The sequence below is a fragment of the Chlamydotis macqueenii genome, chromosome 2, assembly GCF_036417535.1.
Source record: "Chlamydotis macqueenii isolate bChlMac1 chromosome 2, bChlMac1.mat, whole genome shotgun sequence".
Lineage (NCBI taxonomy): Eukaryota > Metazoa > Chordata > Aves > Otidiformes > Otididae > Chlamydotis > Chlamydotis macqueenii.
The window spans coordinates 125,447,919-125,468,659 of NC_141557.1; the positions used below are offsets into that span (position 1 = coordinate 125,447,919).

General features: G+C 38.8%; 1 protein-coding gene across 2 annotated transcripts in view; it reads left to right on the plus strand.

Moving 5' to 3' along the window:
* The window catches only part of NKAIN3 (sodium/potassium transporting ATPase interacting 3), a 380,195-nt gene that overhangs the window by 336,194 nt on the left and 23,260 nt on the right, over nt 1-20,741 (plus strand). For both annotated transcript variants that reach the window (XM_086740868.1, XM_086740869.1), the window contains exon 5: nt 19,117-19,177. In XM_086740868.1, coding sequence (XP_086596994.1) covers nt 19,117-19,177 — 61 coding nt within the window. The remainder of the gene's footprint in view (nt 1-19,116; nt 19,178-20,741) is intronic.

Genomic DNA, 20,741 nt, shown 5'->3' on the forward strand with positions numbered 1-20,741 from the left:
CTGTAAAAACGGTCCCATGTCACTCCACTGAGGGTCCAGACCAAAGAGGAGTAAACTACCTGAACTCTGTTGTTGTTTTTCAAAACCTAAGGCATGACCCAAAAGATAATAACTATCCTATTCCTTATCAATTCCATTTTGTAATCAAGTTGTTGCTCATTCTTAGTCTGGATTAAGATTGTCCACCTTCTTAATTAGTTAAACATCTCTGTAGGTACATGCAGGATAGTGGAGACTGCCATTTCAGACTGGCTGAATGTGTTATTTTCCCAGAGTCTGGAGGGTGACCTCCATAGCCTGCACAATGTTTTTAGTACGACACATACATTTCAGCTATTCCACTTAGTTTTCATCTGAAACTTGTGTTTCTTGGTGTCTTTTTGAACACAGCACAAAATCATACCTTTTGGAAGAAAATTCTCTTGCACCCTATGGACTAGTTTTAGGTTCCTGTGCTCCTCTGCCTCCGCTGGGAAGAAGATTAATCTAGGTACAACCTCCCTCAACGCACATCTAATTCAACTTCTCTTGGTAGTGTAAAGCTATATTGTGTGGATATGAAGAACATCAAGCATTTTGTACAGTACAACTGTACAAAACCTAATCACACTTGGGTCAATATAAGTGGGATTAAGTTTAGACAATGAAGAAAAACTTTCAGTAATACTTTTTAAAAAAAAAAAATCTCCCCAGTTTGGAAGGTATCTTATGCCTTCTAAATGAAAGTATTTGGTGTCACTGTAGACACCTTACGCTACCCCACCAAATTTTCAGCCGACTTTTTAGAATGCCTAAGACATCTGCCTATACTAAATGAGTGTGAAGTGGGACTTGCAAGCTGTTGACCTCCTGGAGTGGCAGCTGGAACTTTGGCAGAGTACTCTATGATTCCTAAAATCGTATTAGATGTATATGTTTAGGCATCTGTCCAGCTTCTGAATAGATGTGGTCATCTGAACATCTGGCTGGCAACATCTCAAAGGTGCTTCCTAGAAAGAATTACAGAGTTATTCTCATGTACAGCCCAGGGTTCAACAGTAATATATATTTTTTTTTAATGTTGAAGATGTTTACTGTTTCGTGGTGATGATTCATTTATCCCGTTGGGAAGGTAATTGCCTATCCTACTGTATGAACCGTCTTTCTTCACCATCAGAGAATACTCTCACACACCTTGTTTCTCTTTTCAGCTTTGGACGTATTTCCTGTGTGTCATATTTCTTCCATAGTAGTTGAATGTTGCCCACATAGTGGCCAGCACAAAACCTGTAGTGATCAGATTCTGCTTTGCATTTCATCCACTCTTGTTATAGCTGTCAGACAAAGTTATGCCCTGTCTAAATTCATAACAACTTTAATGATTTTTTTCATGTGTTGGCCTGGAAAAAGACACTTCAACTGTCTTAAGATTTTTTTCCCTTACAATGGGGACTCAATAAGAAGTATGAATCATTATTGACACACTCAAAATAATCTGTCATGCTGCTTTAAAATACTAATGAGCAAACCCTCGAGTCTTTTGGTATTAGTAGTTGTTTCATGTTGTAATTGAATTTGAAAAGCTCTGTTAAGATTTTTATCCTCTGACAGTAACTTATTATTTCTAGAATAAAATTGTTTGATAAGTAGTTTAGATGGCAGCAGTCTCAAGAAGCTCTTTGCACTCAATCTTTCTACGAACTTTGTGAGCTACCAATACACTGCAAATGCAGTGTCCCAGATCCAGAAGTTTTAAGGGAGTGTGTAATTTAGTATCATAAGCTTTCCACAGAGGTCATGTTTTCTAGATATTTGATCATCCTTAGAATTCTCATCTGGACTTCCTTTAATTGGTTCTCATCTTTGCTGAAGGGAAATCTCCAAAATATACACAATCTGTCAACTGGTGCTGTGTTCTAGGGCACTCCTGATTCAGCTTGAAATTCAGTTTTGCATCCCAGTATGCTGTCTGATTTTTTTTTCCCAACACCATGATATTATCAAGTCATAGTCTGGGTGTGATACATTATTCTGTGGAGCTGCTACATAGCCTGTTGTTCACCCTATTCTGTCTTTGAGTACTTCATTACTCCTACTTAAGAATAGTAATTTGCACTTGGCCTTACTGAATCATGTCCTATTTTTTCCAGACCCTTTGTCAGTTTGTCAAGATTACTTTAATTCTAATCTTATCCTCCATGGAGCTTGCAACCACTGCCAGCTTGCTTCCGTCTGGAAGTGTAAAAGGCATAATATCTCTTTGGATAACCAAGTGACTAATGAAACTACTAGATAGTACTGGACCCAGGTGGAATTCTACAGAGGTCCATTGGCTACCATCCCTTAATTTAATGGAGAAAAATGAGAAGCTATTTCTGAGTGCAATTTTCAAGCCAGTTGTTCAATCTATATAACAGTACTTTCGTATAAGCAATATTTTCATAGTTTGCTTATAAGAATGTCAAGCAGTGTCAAAATGCTTACTAAAATCAAGATATATCACACTTGCTGCTCCTTCCCTAACCACAAAGCCCATTGTCTCTCCTAAAAAAAAAAAAACAACAGACTTGATTTAAGATGATTCAGTTTCTGATAAATTCATATTGGCTATTACTTATCACTGTCTTCTTACTAGTATGTTTATTTACCTACTAGTAATTTGATTCCTTGTTTCAACAAGTTTGTAGTAAATTAAGTTAGGGATATAATTCTGTGGGTCCTCTTTCTCTTGTCTTTTCCCTGTCTTTGTGTAAAGAGATAGGGAGAAGCTTTGGGTTTCTGTTCTTCAGCCTCTCCTGTTTTAATCAAACTCTCACAAGTATGTTCTAACATGCTTGAGATTGCTTTAGCCAGACTTCTCCATGCTTTGAGGTGAATTTACCAGGGCTAGTATATCTGAATTTCTTCAGATTTCTAATTTATGGAAATGATCAATAACTTATTCTTCCTTATTCTTACCTGAGTCCTTTATTAGTGTCAGTGACATTACTTCACTGACCATAGTTAATCTTTCTACCGAAGAAGGCAATAAAGAGAAAAGACGTTGGATTTTTCAGCCATCTCATGGCCATTGTGGCCCTGGTTCTGTATTCATTCCCCTGAGGGCAATGCTGTTTAATGTAACCAGACCTTATATCCAGCTGCTCAAACCCATGCCTGCAGTCAGCTAGAGGAGATATTTGCATAGCTGCAGCATGCGGCCCAGCAGATGGGTGACCTGCCAATGCTGGAAAACAATTACTGCTGCCACGTGCACCTACAGCCTCAGGGTCACATCACTGAGGACTGTGACAGCTCATTCCTAGAGCTTACTCTTTATTAGCAATACGCCTTTGAATATTTTTTATCACACTTTATGCTCTTTTTAGTTGTATTAATTCACTGTTTATCCATTCTGAAATATCCCTGTCAATGTGGACACAAAGTCAAATGCCTTGTAAATATCATCTTTAATCTCGCTTGTGTTCATGATCCATGTTGCAATCTGACAGGACAATTTATTCTATAAACTTCTTATGGACTTTGTTAAAACATTCAGCAAACAAACAGGAGCCTAAGCAAGCACATTATTAAGATAATTTACTTAAATTCAGCTGATGGAAAGGATGGAATATATGATCAAATCATGACTACCATTAAGATTGAGTCAATGAACCAGTGAGTTCAGTTTCTCACATCATCCAGCTAATATGCTACCAGATAATCAGATTGAATGCCACTGGAAATAATTATTTGTTATTTCTTTAGAGTCCATTTTCCTTCCTGCCTAAGACCCTACTGATGATGAATACAATTTTAGCATTAAGCATGCAAAAGACGTAAGGAGCCACAGGTTACAGTTTAGGTACAACTTATGTATTGACTATTGGGTATTTCCCGGGACAGAGATGTCTCTTGACTCTGTCATGGTGAAGAAATTTTACTATTTCTCTCTTAAACATAATTCTTACCAAATAATATTGGTTTATTGCTCCGTTCCTCTTTTCTTGTCATAACATAGAACCTTTCCCTTAACTTAAAATAAATAAAGGTCTAGTTCAGCATAACACAAGTTCTTGGGTGATAATTATTTTAAAATATTTAATATACATATAATTTGGAGAATAAAAATCTTTGTTGTTTAATGCTGGGAATTTTTTGAAGTGTTATTTTGTAAGCACACGTATTTTCCCATGTACATATGTAAAGAATAGCCACATCTCTAAGAAATTACAGAGAAAAATTAAGGAAGAATGAGTTCTAGTGAAGCTAGAGTCACACAGTTGTGAATATCTCTAAACAGGCAGTAGGAGTTTACCTGGTGAATATGAGATCTTCAGGTTTTAGTAAACTTACCAAACTCCCTTAACTAAATCCTCACGTCACTTTTTTTTTTCTGGAGATCCTAAATTGAGAAAGAGAGGCATTGAACATTTTAGGCTAGTCTATAAGAAAATAAGATATATAACGAAAGAACAATTTTCTTCTAAGTATTTTTCACTTGAGGACGATTTTCTCAGGCCAGTGTTCGGGACCAACTAGTTGGTATTCTGGATTATGAATTCAGTTTAGTCCCCTCCCACTAGACAGACTTTTAGACCTTTGGTCACAGAGGAAAGTTGCTTCTGTGCACAGCTTTTCATTTCAGCATATCTGCTAAATTGACAATGGATGAACTAATTTTCCAAAAATCTGAAAAATACAAAGAGTTCACAGGCATGGTTGGTACTTGGAAGACTGATGTCAGTTTTCGAGATAAGGTTGTGAATATCAGTCCCACAGTCAGCTAAATAGTATTTTAGAAATGTAAGATTGACATAACGCATTTGTCCTTTCATTTAAGAGGGCTTTTTTTCTGTCTAGTTGTTTCAGTACTTAAGTATTAATGATTTTTTTTTTTACCAGAAAAGATTGGCTCAGTAGTGTGAATTTTTGATTTTTTAAATACTTCAGAACCAAATCCATAAAGTACTTTTACATTTTTTTAAAGTCAATTTACTCATAATTAAATAATAAAAGTTTACCTGGGCCAGCTCCAATCATAGCCCGTATTTTTCACAATGAATAAGGTTGCAAGGAAATCTTGGATTATGAACTGCTGAGAGCAATCCTAGAAACCTGGCATAATAGCTGAGCATCACTCATATCTATTCTCAATATTTTATACGGAAGTATCTAACATTATGTCTTACCTTTCAACTGGAATATGTAGCATACCTAACTGAATCATTTCATATTAATTCCAAAACCTGAATGCAACCAATCTTCAATTAATGCATTTCAATTCAGCAAATAGTAGGTTGAAATTAGAATACATACATTAAGCCTAGAGCTAATATTTTAATCTCTTTCCGATTGTATAAGTTAGACTTTCCTGCTGTGTGATTTACAGCTGTATTTAGCAAATGTAAATAGTAATAGATTGGCATGTTTAATGGAGCAAACATGAGTGCTTAACATCTCCTGGCAATATTGCCTGGAACTTCCTGGGACAAATCTGTCGTAGCTGAAATCTTGTTTTTCATAGCCTTTGATGAACATTTTTTCCCTGAATGTGCCTAATCAGCTTTTGACCCATATATAGGTCTCACCTCTCCAGCATGTTCTGGGCATTGAGTTTCACAGTTTAATTCTGATTTGTGAGGAAAAATGTCCTTCCTTCAGTTTGTGATTAAAGGCAGCCCCTTAGTCTGTGAGCTGATAATTTTTTTTAGTTTTCCATTGTTCTTATATAACAAAAAAAAATAGGATTATTTATTTTGTATTCATCTTTTCAAGCCATTCATTATTTTATTTTTTTTATAATTCTGTCATCAATTGCCTCCTTTCCAAGGGTGAATTTGTTTAATCTCTCTTTATTCTGAAGCCACTCATATCTCTGATTATCTTTGACACCGTTCTCTGTACTTGTTCTGATTCAGCTACTTCCTTTCTGAGATGAGGAGCACTGTGGATGTGGGATACAGAGATTTGTACAGTAGCATAATGACGTATTCTACTTTCTTTTCTATTGCTCTCCTACTATTTGATTTTCCTTTCTGACTGCTACTGAGCACCAAGCTGATGTTTATAGCAAACTATTCACAAGTTTTCCAAGAGGTAATAACAAATTTAAAGCCAATTCTGCGCATATATAGTTATGATTGTTTTTCCTTATGTGTGTTACTTTGCATTTATTGGCATAGAATTTCAGCTGTAATTTTGACACCAAGTCACTCAATGTCATGAGAGATCCATTGACAACATTTCACAGTTGACTTTCATTTTCTGTTGTCACCAATCTGGATTGAGTCCCTCACTCTATTTCCCAATCATTCATGAGTAATTGAAATGCATAGGGCTGACCAAGCATGATTCTGTATAGGGCACTACAGATAACTTCTCTCACTGTGAACACTGATCTATTCACGCACCATTTATATATCCTTAGAGTTTGGCCTTTTACTAATCTATGAGGTTAAGAGATTAATCCTTTATATCCCATGACAGCATATTATTCTTGAGAAGCTGTGGTTAGGGATCTGGTCAATAAAATTTTGGAGGTGCAAGTGCTCTATGTCAATTAGATCACTTGTCACCCAAAAGTGATACATGCCGTACCTCTTCCATCATCACTCATTTTTCACCATTTTGCCATGTTTGTCCCCATGTCCTTATATTAAATAATTATAGTTTGTACCAATTTGCATATTACAGGAGTCAGACTGCCTCTTCTTTATTTTCGTTTTGATGAAAATTGGCTTTTGTAGAAGTTAACATTTCAAAGAACTGTAGAGTTGCCTATAAAATAGACCTGCCTGAGTTTCTTTTAAATGAGCTGGCTCTACTTCTGCTCGCAATGTAAGGGAATTGTAACAGTAGGGGAAAGAGTGCCATAAAGTTTAACCTCCCAGATATTTATTAATCTAGTCTGTGCAGCACTGCATGGCTTAGTAGGCTTAAACTTATTTGTGGCTGCTAGGAAGCAAACAGCCAGTCCAACAGAAGCAGAGGAACTCTAAAAACATACTCCAGATGTTCAAAGCCGCCTGTTTGGGTGATGCCTTCAACCTACCCTATGTATATTAAGGCTTCTTCCAAGGACTAAGGGCATACTCCTGAGGTCCTGGTGCCCCCCATGTACAGGTGGGAGATTTCTCCGCAAAGATCTGCCCCAGCTCTGGATGAAAGGAGGAGGAGGAGGAGAAGTGGGCTAACATTTTCTTTGCCTAACTTCCTCTCCTTCAGGCTTTGTAATTCAGAATCTGTCTTCATGTTAGAACAAGATTTGAATAAGCACCATCACCTATGTCCTAGATTTCTTTAAATCTGAGCTTCTTTTCTGGAAAGAAGCTCTACATGCTGCAACCAAAAGCTCAGTCTAGGTGAGCCAGAGTCAAGGACTTCAAAGACACACCTCCAGTTAATAGCTAGAAGTTAAGGCCAAATCTGCCTCCCATTTGCTAAAACACCCTGTCAGTTGACTCTGAGGCAGTACGTTTGCTGTCACTGGTATGCCCAGCACATGGGGGCGTGCTGACCAGCCAGGTAGGGACACTTATGCTGGTTTTGTACTGATAGTGGGAGACAAAGTCCTTTCTAGAATGGCTTCAGTGTTGCTTGTGTATTTGCACACAGGCTGAGCTTAGGCTCCTTGGAAAAGAAATATTGATTTTGGCTGCGGAATCAGACCCAGATGAAGGTAAAGGGAGCAGTGGGATGCAGTGTCAAGTGAAAGTTGTTGGTGAGAAACAGGAGTGAACAGGACACAAAGCCACAGCGTACATTTGGAGACCATATCCTGCAAGCAAATAAGCTGTGCCAGGGACATGTGGTGTAAGAGATCACACTGGGTCAGATGTGACCAGAGAAGCAGCTTCAGAAATTCGTTAGGCACTGATAGAAAGCAAAGCTTGGTTGCAGTTCTTGATAGCTTTTCTGCTCAGTGGGAACCCAGCACAAAAGCCTTTTAGCGCACAGTTCAACTGGGAATACCTGAGCAAACTGATAACATTGCTGCTTTTATGGTAGTCTTGTTTCTCACATATCACAGCAGGCCACTCCATAAAGCACTAAAAGGACATGTGTGTGTGTGTGTGTATGTGTGTGTTTGTGTACCTCCATCTGCACATTCAGGTAGCAGCTTGAAGGAATTAAACAATATTATCCATAGTAAGAACTACAGTGGGAAGGATAGCCATAAAAGAAAACCAACTATTGTACAAGGGTTTTTCAAAATGACCTGTACTGCTATTGTAAAGTTCTTTGTGTTGCACAACTTTAGGTGTTACAGCTGAGTGAAGAGGCTGCTATGTTACCTGCCAAACACATAAATTCAGCCAAATTTCTGATTACTGTATTGTTTCTTCCAACGAGCAAAACCAGCACAACTGTAGTTCAAAAATGAGTCATTTGTTCTGTGGTTTGAATACGGCAGATTCATAAAGAAGTGAAAGCACCTGTATGATAGATCATCTGCTAAATACCCTGTTAGATGGGAATTGATTAGGAAAAATAAAGTGATGATCAAGAAGGAGTTTCTTGTCTTCACCTATTCTATCTGTGATATACTGTTTCCAACACTGTAGCGTTTCAATGAACACACACAAAAAAAGCAAAAAATAATCAAAGTCGCTGGTGGATGTAGAGGTGATTCTTTTTCATTTTTCATTTTCAAGAATCAAGATCCATCATATGTTTGCCCATTTTGTCTTTTCTTACTTTTCTTAAAGATGCAAGTAAACTTTCTTTGTCAAGAATAGACAGACTTACCTTCTGTAGTCCTCTAGGGAAGTTAAGATTTTAAGAATTTCCCGTATATATTTACACATCCAAGAAAAAAAAAATCAAAATTATTATTTCTTTGTGATTTTCCTTGTCTGTATAGAACAAAATATTAATAGAAAAAGAACATTCAACTATATAATGTCCAAAAATAATTTGGAATTGAGATCCACAGACAGAAATATTGTGTGCTGCTTTTCCAGCTCCATTTGCAGACTAGATAAGAAAAGTTTTCGGACAATCTGTGATCATCCATGCTGCCTTATATGAATTTCTACATCTTGTGAATTTTAACCAGTTCTTGGTTATTATTCAAGCCTTTTTTCTTTTTTTCCTTTGATTTAATTAGTGCTGGGTCTAAGCTGGTGCATGTCTTTCAGGCTTTGCAGCTTACTTCTGAGGTGCGTTTCTGTGTCTACCACTCCTGCAGATCCTCTCTGAGGATTCCAGTAGTGGAGCTAATATGAGCAGACTGGTATGGGTAGAGAGTAAATCTTACTTTGCAGTTCATTAGATCATATAACATTTCCTAACGTGAGTTAATATGATGGCTTAGGTTTTATCTGCAGGTTGCTTTTAGTTGTTCTATTTTTCGCTGTGGTATGCTCTGGCATAATTGTTGTTAGTGAAAGCTTTGCATGTTTTTCACACCATTTTCAAGCCATGTTTATGGATTACAGGAGCTAGAATAATGTGTTCGATCTTAGCTATTATTACCTAGGTATTTATAGAATCATAGAATCATAGCACTGTAGCTAACAGGTGTAGTCTTTCCCATCGTGCTGCTCTCCCCTCCCAGTCCTAGGTAGATGGCATTCAGGAGGAATTATCTCCTGCAGTATTAGCCAACAGCAACCTCTATGTATTTTAAGAATAGAAGTTTATTTTAGTAGCTCTGCTCACTTGTTTCTCCCTGATCAATATAAAGCAAAACTACCCATAAGCTCCTGTCCCCTACTCCTAGAGTCCTTAGCGCATTTTAAGGCCTACCAGAGTTTTGGCCTCTGGGAGCTTTCCACTTACACTGTAAATGGCACAGCTGGACTAGACCAGCTCAGGATCACACCGCTGAAGTTGGTAGACAATGCCCCTAAAGCCGGAATTTTATTCAGGTCAAATCCAGTAGATTTTAGGAAGATAAGGAAAAAAAAAAAGATAATGCTTAGACAACATAGCGTACTTGAGAAGTGGCTGCTGCCATGCCCTTCTGTGTTTTCTTGACATTTTTCCAGTTGTTTTTCTCCTTTTATGATTTTAGATTTCTAAGCACTTTAAGGTTGGAGCTTCTACTGCTACCACTGTAAAATGTTGCATATTCTATCATTTAGATCTAGAAAATGAGAAGATATTTTTGAGACTGTCTCTTTAATTCAAAAAAGTGCATTCACTTTTGAAATTCTGTCTAACTATACAATGTTGCAATATATTTCTACTATAATGTATATAATCAAGCAGTTATAGTGCATAATTATATACAGTTATGGAATTGGATAACTATATACAATAGTCCATAGTATATAATCATGCTGTTACAGTGACTGGTTATTATTATACTACAGCTATATGCTACTGTTACTCTTGATCCTGATTCTTTTTCTCCATATTGCATTTTTTGCTATCTTTTGTCATTGTCTTGAAAGATTTCTTTGTGCCTGATAATCTTAGTCACGTTTCTGTCTTGCTGACTCATGTATACACATAGATCCTGGGATGATATCCTGTTTCTCTTACGTATCTCACATTCTGATTTTTAAAGAAAGAAAAGGACTTTACAATTCTCTTTGCAGAGTGTTAAAAATGTTAGTGGAGAACAGGTTGCTAAGAAGGTGAACCACTCACATTCATCTCTTCCCTCAGAATTTGTTAGCTCTCCTGAAAATGTTAATCAGGAGATAGTTGGTAAGTTTTGTAATTTTATGGATTTTTACCTTTTTACTACAGTAAATTCACTCTTGCTACACAGGTTCCATTTTATATGTTAAATTTAAAGACAGTTTGTCAAGCTTTGTATCCTACACCATTTTTATACATAAGCATTCAATTCAAAAAGTTTCTTCTGCTTTTGCACTCTCTTAATCATTGTGGGAAAATTGGACAATGTCTGTCAGAAAACAGGAGTTGTATCTGCCAGGTTGCAAGTAGGGCAGAGATAGATGGGAAATAACATTCTTCAGCTCTCATCAGCAAAAAAACCAAGTCAAGAAAAAGCCATATTCAGTGAGATGACAATCTAGGTGGACTGGATGTGTACAAGGAAGGACGTAAAGCACAGTTCTCTTATTTTTTTGATTGAAGAAATCTTCCAAATCTAGTTTACCTATAATGTTGCGTATATCCTCTGGGAGACAGGACTAGTGAACATTTATTTAGTGTATTTGAATTACAACAATAAGTTGTTGTAATGAGATCTCTACAAAACTCTGTGTAGTAGCTTAATAGTGATAAGTGTCCTCTTACAAACCTGATCTTGAGGATTAACCTGATAGCCTAGGGCACTGCTTCATGTAATCTTAAATACCTGATATACACGCACGAATCTCCTTCGAACCACTGGAACTGCATGTGTGAAGCAGATAGATAGGAAGGTGATCACGTACTGTGAGAGTGGATTTAAAGGCTACAGCTGATGACAAAGCCAAGCAGAAACATTTAAATCAAAATTATTTAAGTCATCAATTTTAATCAAAAATATTTCAATCTGCAGACAATGGCCTTGATTTAAATAATCACTTCTAATTTTATATTGCATTTGTCCTTGTTTTCCTAAGGCAAGGTTAATCCACATTAACTGGTAACTATTAAAATATATTAATTTGCAAGTAAATATACATTTCACACACAGTTTGGTTCTTCTTTTTAATAGGATATATTCTAGCAATTTTCATTGAAAGCAATTGTATGGCACAGCATACATTTGCTCAGATGATTAGTTTTTAAAATTTTTACAGGTATTCATATTTCTTATGGTTTAATGATGGACATTTATATAATCTGATTTTACTTCTGTTAACCTAGGCATTTATATTTCATGCAGATGTCCATAGCTGAAGCCTAGAGATTTTAGTGATACTAAAGCATTTAGGTCCTCTAGAGACTATACTGCCTGCGTAGGAGAAAAGTAACAGAGACTCCTACTTCGTTTTTACCTAAGGCTATCAGCAGAAAATAAATTATGCATCAAAAGCCTTGATAATAGCATTATATAAATGTACCCATGTTCTACTAATAAGAAATCCCTTTGTGCACTCCACACTGAAGTCTCTGCCAGCTTAGCCTGGGTGAAAATTGTTTCCCACAGCCTAAGCCTGCTCATTGCTATGGTTTGGAGAATGTGAGATGTGAGCAACATTTATCAGCTAGTCATTGAAGAAATAAGGGTTTTGGTAAGACAATACTGGTGGTTCCAAAAATACTGAATGTCTGTGTCCAAATAGTTGAAAGTCATTGGCTCAGTGTCCAAATGGAAACCAATAACAAGTGGTGTGCCTCAGGGGTCTGTACTGGGAGGCGTGCTGTTTCATATCTTCATTAGTGGTGTAGCAGGATTGAGTGCACCCACAGCGAGTTTGCTGATGACACCAAGCTGAGTGATGCAGTTGATATGCTAGAGGGAAGTGATGCCATGCAGAGGGACCTTGGTAGACTTGAGAAATGGACCCACGCAAACCTCATGAAGTTAAACAAGGCCAAGTGGACCTGAACTGTGGCAATTTGTAATATCAGTACAGACTGGGGCTTGAATAGATTGGGAGCAGCCCTGTGGAGAAGGACTTAGGGATGAAAAACTGGACTTGAGCTGGCAATGTGCACTTGCAGTTCAAAAGGGTGATGGTATCCTGGGCTACATCACAAGAAGCGTGGCAGCAGGTCGAAGGAGGTGATTCTGCCCCTCTGCTCTGCTCTGGTGAGACCTCACCTAGAGTACTGCATCCAGCTCTGGAATCCCCAGCACCAGAAAGACATGGACCTGTTTGAGCAGGTCCAGAGGAGGGCCACACAAATGATCAGATGACTGGAACACCTCTCTTATGAGGAAAGGCTGAGACAGTTGGGGCTGTTTAGCTGCAAGGAGACCTTAGTGCAGCTTTTCAATATATAAAGGGGGCTTATGAGAAAGACAGGGAGAGGCTTTTTGTCACAGTCTGTAGGGAGAGGACAAGAGGCAATGGTTTTAAACTGAAAAAGGGTACATTCAGATTGGACACAAAGAAGACGTTTTTTTTTACTATGAGAGTGGTGAGATACTGGAACAGGTTGCCCAGAGTTGTGGATGCCCCATCCCTGGAAGTGCTCAAAGTCAGATTGGATGAGACTTTGAGCAACCTGATGTAGTGAAAGATGTCCCTGCCTAAGGCAGAGGGTTTGGACTAGATGGTCTTCAAAGGTCCCTCGCAACCCAAACCATTCTGTGACTCTGTGATTCCATTAAATATCTGAGCATTTTATGTATTGTTTATTCTCTCCAGAGAAAGATGTGTACTTTGACCACAGTGTAGCTGGATGACAGGAGGGGACAACAGCCTCTTGCCACAGTTTCCTGCTTGACTTTCTGCAGAACAGCACTGACAAGTGTACTCGGAGACTGTTTACTAGAATGGGCTCTGAAGGCAAGACAGGTGGTCCCCGGTACAGTGCAAGAATCTCAGAACGTTTCCATGCCTTGGAACTCATCACTGTCAAGACAAGCCCACCTTGGCATCTAAATAGCTCTCTGGATCAAGCCAGATGTTCCCATTTATACTTTCAGTTGTTAGTGCCCTTTGATGCTTTGGACATCCTATTCCAACGACTTCATTGGTCCCTTTGAATGATTACTGAAACCCAAGATGAGAAACTTAAGTATCTTCCAGCTCATTTGCATCACATTTTCTTTAGCTATCAGGGAACACACATTTAAGTCTATCACTTGGTACCAGGCTGAATAACCAACATTTCCAGTTTCAAGAAACTGGCAGCTCACTGCAAATTGGCAATTAACATGATGGCTAGATGGGTTCACATGAGCACAATGTTATTAATTAAACAGCAGTTGGGTTAATCAAGATAACAAAAGTAATTTGTTGGAATAAATATTTTATTAGTGTGTCCATCCATAAAGCAAATGAAGAGGTTTTAATTAATTCATTTTTAAAAATATTCACAGTGTGGTGGCTGTAACACTGTTTAAAGATCTGGAAACAGGTCTTGTCTGTAGAAGAGCATATTTCCACCTTATCACTTTGTGTTAATTGTACTGTAGATATCGGTTATCCAACTACAATTACTAGCATATTAGTCACAAGTTAAACATTGCTGTCCAACTCTGAACGGCAATACCTGACAAATGCTAGATGGTTCTTTTTCCTCTTTATTGCTGTATTCTTTCAGAAATGTGCATTCTTCCATTTAATTACAGAAAGATATTCTTGGAATATGATGGGTTATGATACCTCCCAGCCTGACTAGGGACCTGATCTTTCTTTTTCAAAAAAAAAAGATCGTGAAATTGAGAGAGGGTGAATATATTTTTTAATTTCTCCTAGTATTAATAACGAAACAGATGGAGGAAAATTGTATATTTTAAACAAGTATATGACATAAACGTAACAGGTGGCAGTGGTTTCTATCTGAATGAGGAATATTTATCCCTGGAAACATTCAAGGCCAGGCTGGATGAGGCTCTGAACAACCTGATCTAGTTGGAGATGTCCCTGCTCCTTGCAGGGGGGTTGGACTAGCTGACCTTTGAAGGTCCCTTCCAACTTTAACCATTCTATGATTCTATGATTCTACTAATGCTGAGAAATATAAAGAAATACTGAGAAGCAGAGAGAGGCTGCTGATTTTGCAAGAAGATAATAGATTAGGCGAGGTGTGTTTCTGTCCTAGTTTCAGCAGAGATGGAGTTGATTTTCCTCTCAGTGTGTTTTGGATTTCCTATGTGAAGAATGTTGATAAACACCCTGATGATATGAGTTGTTGCTAATGAGACCAAGGACACTGTCCAGCTTTCCAGGTCTCACTAATGTGCAGATGCAGGAAGCTGGGAGAAAGACAGACAGAATAATTGACCCAAACTGGCCAAAGAGAGTATTCCATGCCATAAATATCATGCTCATTATATAAGAGGGGGTTGCCCATGGAGGGAGCATCCACCTTCCAACTTCTCTGTCTTTCGCTTGCTTGTTGACATCGTTCCCTCTACCTTGCTGGCTCCCTTTCGCTCCTTTGCTTGTGTCGTAGTTCAGCCGTGATCAGAACCAGACTACACAGTCTCTCTCTCACTCCCCCCACCTTCCGAGAGAACAGGGAGAGATAATACAAGAAAAACGGCTCGAAGTTTGAGATAAGGACAGGGAGAAAATCCTTAAAGTTACCGTTACAGGCAAAACAGACTCGGCTTGGGGAAAACTATTCATTTATTTCTAAAACTAGCAGGAGAATGAGACAGGGAACAAGATAACCTCCCCCAATCCCCTCCCTCTTCCCGGGCTTAACATTATCTCTACTACCTTCCCCGCCCCCGAGCGGCACAGGGGGGAAGAGGGAATGGGGGTTGCGGTCAATTCATCATGTGTTGTTTTATGGCGCTGCTTCATTGTCGGGGAAAGAACTCCTCACATTCCTCCCCTGCTCCTTCGCGCGGTCCTTCCCACGAGCCACAGTCCTTCGTGAAACTGCTCCGGCGTGGGTCATCTCTTCCATGGGGTGCAATCTCTCCCGAACGGCTGCCCCAGCAGGCCCTCCTTGGGCCACAGCCACCTTCATGCATCCACCTGCCCCGGCGTGGGGTCCTTCACGGGCTCGAGGTGAATCTCTGCTCCTCCATGGACCTCCATGGGCTGCAGGGGGACAACCTGCTCCACCATGGTCATCACCACAGGCTGCAGGGGAATCTTGGCCAGGAGCAGCATTACTCCTCCCCCTCCTTCTTCACTGACCTTGGCGTCTGCAGCTGTTCCTCTCACAAGAAAAATTCTTCACAACAGGCTGGCAGATGCCTCTCAGGATCTCTTCACATCATCCATCTCATCTCCTCTCCACTTCTTGCAGCCAGGCCGGGCTGAGTGAGGCCCAGTCGGCCACCTAGCGAGAGGCCAGAGGGTGAGGCCTGCAAGGCCCATGAGGCCTTCGCCTCCCCCTCTGTGCCTCTGCCCCACCTCAGCTTCTTCACATCTTCTCTTCTCCTTTTTTTTTTCTGTTTTCCCCTTCTTAAATACGTTATCGCAGAGGCGTTATCATGGAACATTCTGCTACCAATCGGCTCGGCCTTGGCCAGCAGCGGGTGCATCCTAGGCCCGGCCGAGTCCACTAAACAAAGGGGAGCAATTTCTTGCAGTTTCCTACAGAAGCCACCACCTTAGACCCCCCCTCACTAAACAAAACCACAACAGCTTGCTGCACAGTTTTGTTTCCATTACTGCTGCTCAGATCAGGCTGTATCAGGACATCAGGTGGTGAGAAATCATGTATTGTTCATTTTGTATATTTTAATATCCTTATATTCTGTTATTATTGTAGTTTTCCTTTGTTCTTTCAGTAAACTGTCTTTATCTCAACCCACGAGTTTTCGTTTCTTCCCAGTTTCTCTCCCCTAAAACACTGGGGAAAGGGAGAGTGAGCAAGAAACTGTGTGGTGACTCGGGCTAAACCACCACAGTTTTGAACACTGAAGAGAGTGGGGAAAGACATACTTTAAGGAGAAGTTCTACTGAAAGGGCAAGATGTAAGCTGTTAGGACTGTTAAAACAATTAGGCTTGCCATGCCCCATACTTTGGAGAGAAGACTTCTTAGAGTATTTTTCCCTGTTGTCTTCTTCATTGTGTCAGGCGGTTTATAATATATCAGAGTGGAAGTGCTTTTCTGTGCTTTATTCACCTGTCCAACATCTTAGACGTGTGAGAAATTTGCTGGAAGCTCTCATGGATAGATGTTTTATATAATATTCATGGATATGGAGTACACATATACATATAAAGAAGGAATTCATTTATAAAAGTAAAGTTAATTTAATACAGAATGCTAATAAGAAGAAAAAAAGAAATACACAATTGGAAAATGGTAAATAATTCTAAATATTTGATCTTCCTTCACAAACATTTAATCCACAAGCTTTATTACAACTGATTTTTGTCCTGTTCATTACTTATTCAGCAGTTTTACTCTTTAAAATATTTCAGTCCTGTTTAGGGAAAAGAAACAAACCCAAGTGACTTACACAGTCAAATTGCACAACATGAATGGTGAACAGGAAATATTGTAAATAAACAAGTTACACTCCCTCATGAAAAGCCAGCTGTTTTCTAGTATTTGTGTTTTCTAGTATTGTGGTACTAATGCAATAATTATTTAATCTATATATAATGTTCTGGTGGCACAAGCAATATACTTCAAGTACAATTGGGTTTTTGTCCCTTGTAAGCCTTTATATTATGTTACTTCAGTTGTCATGCCTGAAAGGGTCTCTAAACTGTGAAGTTTAGGAAAAAACATGCTTAATCTGTCAAGGACCAGTCAGTAAGTCTGGTCCTGGAGGTGTAGGGCAGCAGAACAGCAAGATCTCGTTTTCATTGATAGCAGGAGGCAGGACTTCTCTTACGCACCTGCACAGTCTTTAGCAGGTAAATGTGGGCTCATGAGCCAGCCAGCCCCTGCTGTGGCTCTAGGTCCCATCCAGCTGCAGACACCATGACACCAAGGGCTTGGTAGGTCGGCTTGGGCCTAGCTGTCTTCCAGCCAGCACTTCCTCCAGAGCTGGTTTGCATTCAGCTGGCTCAGAGCACCAGCACAACAAAGTGGTCTCCACCTGATAGAGGCTGTGGCAATACCACTCAGGTAAATTGGACCCCAAAAAAACAGCCAAGGAAGCTGCCTATATTGCAGTCTGCTCAGAGCGAGAGGAAAGGTGGATTAGACACACTTACCCAAAACACCAGTGAGGTGAATGCCCTGGAGAGGATGCTCCGACAGGACTGTGCTGCAACGCTGAGACAGCTCTCATTCACAACCAACTCAGCCGTAGTGCACTGTGGCTTAATTCTCCATGGGGAAGATTAATCTCTTGGAGGAGGATTAAGCTACAGTGAACTAAGGCCACTTTATTTCTGAATGGGAAAGGCCACACAGGGATTTAATGTACTTTATCTTACGTGCATTGATTTCACAGCTTTAGTTAATTCATCTTAACTTCCCTGAATTCCCTTGTGTGGACAAGCTTTTCTTCTGCAGAGAGGCTCTTGGAGCTGCTTGTAAAGCTCCTCATGCAGCCCAACCAGAAAGCAGGTTGGAATTATTTCTGTGCCTCAGAAGGAGCTTATACCTGTCTAGATGCTATTAAATTACCTCTTTCTCACATGGTTGATCCGTGACACCCTTAGAAGGACTATTTTAATTAGATTTTTTGAATGGACCAGAGAAAAAGGAGTTTTCTTAAAACTAATCTCTGAACAGTCTTTTCAAGGGTTTCGGATAGCATGAATTGTGTACAGCTGCACAAACAATATTTTCGCAAGCATGGACATGTCTGGGCAGTGAGGTTTAATAGGTTTCCTTGCCCAGTGGGATTTTCTTCTTATTCAGTGGTGGTCATAAGAAAATATTTGGTCTATATGGAAAGCAAATGAGAGGAGTTTCTATTCCCTAATCCTAAAGATCTTAATCCCTTCCTCTTGGTGGCACAAGTGACACAGATCTGGGTTGAGGAGGATGTTTTTGTGGGAGCTGCTGTTAAAATAAGGGCATGATTTTGCTGGTGTTGCCCTTTGGGGAAATAAGTCTGCTCATTTCTTGCATAGTTAATGTGATTTCCTGATGGGGCCTTCTGATAAGGTGTTTCCTGACACTGATAATAACCCAGCTTTACTGTTCAGCTACATCATGACATTTCACATATCAAATGAAACTACTGCCAAGCATTTCTTCATTGGGACACTTTATGGAACACAAAAAGGTGTCTCTTGTGGATTTTATACAAACTTTACTATGAGTTAATTCTGTAGCAGTCAATAAATACTTTATCTTTTAAATATGTAATTAGGTGCTTAGAGGACCCACATTCATGTGGACAAAGTCAAGTGAGAACAGAAGTACTGAACCAATAAAGGAATGTAAGTAATAGCTGAACATCAAGGTCCAAGTGTTTTTCATCAGTATTAGTCAACAGTAGTGTTCATCAATACTGATTTCAGTGAGGCTAGGAAAAAAAAAATTAAAATATAATAGATGATCAAGAGAGAAAGTCTCTTTAATTTAGCTGTTTGAGATTGCTTGCACTGAAATTTACATATTAATTTAGGAAATGGAAGCAAATGTTTTCTAAATATATCTGTGATACCTGTATTTATATAGCATTGTGCTAAAAGCTTAGTAAGTGTTCAATGTGTTCTAATGATTGCTTTATCTCCTCTTTCATGCAGCTGATTGGCTTTGTGTATGCCTGTTACGTGATCAGTATTTTCATGGAGGAAGAGGACAGCTGTAAGTACTGATACCCACCTCTCCATCTCTGGAGCCACAGTACCTGGGGTGAGACTTAGTCTTGCATTAACTACCAAGGCGAAGAAAAAAGTTTGAAAAATAGTAGCATCTGGCATTCATGTGCACAACCAATTTTGCTCAAACACATCTTATTTAGGTACTATCACCTTATTTAGGTGCCAGGATTGTACTTACTAAACTTCTTCATAGGGATCTGTGAACTCCATCCCTGCTGAAATGCGGACATCCGTGTTGCATATATGTATGTTTTTATGTATGTACATTTAATTTTTAATCAAAGCTTCTGAAAAGATTTAGTCTGTTTTTCCAAATGACAGTTTTATCAGCGGTAAAGTTAGACCAGATAGCAGGTCAAGCCATTTACAGTGTACAGTATCACTCTGATCAGTAATTAGATAGACTGTTGAACACTAACTAGATCATGCATCTGAAACACTGACCCCATGTTCTTAACCTGCTTTATCAAGAAAACGCTTTTATATATATACACACATATTGTTGGAAAAGTTTGAAAATGTGAACACATTTCAAAAAGTATTTATTGAAAGTCTTCAAATGGGCATTGGAAAAATCTGAAGATGTTGAACATTTTGGTAGGATGCTGTGTGATAGGAGATTGTGAGAATTGCCTACCAAGCTCACCATATCCACATGACTAGCAAAGGGGTTGGTAAAAGCAGTAGAGAGACTGGAATTATATTGAATGAGCAAAGAGGAGCAAGCACAAGAACAAGACTATTTTAAAGAAAGGGAGAATGTGTGATCGTGTCAGTAACTTCCTCATAGATGAGGAATCAGGTAGTAAAATATCTACATTTAGGAAAATGTTGCAATAAGGACACGGACTCCATGGATGGTGTACCGGAGACCCTTATTGTCCGTCAGCCTAAGTCTTTTATATCTTTTCTCAGTTACACGCAGAATGCACACGCTTAATCATCTAATTCAATTGGTAGCAATATACTGTTCACGCGCCTTAAACTTCATTTGGATTGGTTATAGATTTTTAGTTGTCTTTACTATTTTTGCCTTTGGTATTTACTTATCTTGTTCTAATTGCTGGTTTTTGTTATTGAGCAAGTGGTGTTCAAGGACATAGCTCAAATTCTTCAATATCAGACAGCTGTGCTGCACTCTCTGTTCCCACAGGAAAAGAAAAGAAAAAAGGAATGAATGTTAATACTATTTTAAGGCTATAGGATAAATAACACACAACCAAATATTTATTGATAAAATTTTATTCATAAGTCTTAACATAGTTGTTTTGTTTCTTCACAGAATAGCACTAGTGGATTAAATTAATATGGTAGAAAAAAATAATTCTGTTTGTAGGAAAGCATTTGATAATATCTGGAAAATCTTATTGAAACATGATTCAAGTAATTCATGTCTCTGATGGAAAAAGAGACTTTTTGATTGAAAACAGTGTGAAAGACCATGAAAAAATACTTTTCTGTTGCTACAAAATGTACAATGTTCTGTTCTCTGTCATAATGCAATAGACATTAATGTCAAATCTATTTTAACACTGTCATTTAAGTTT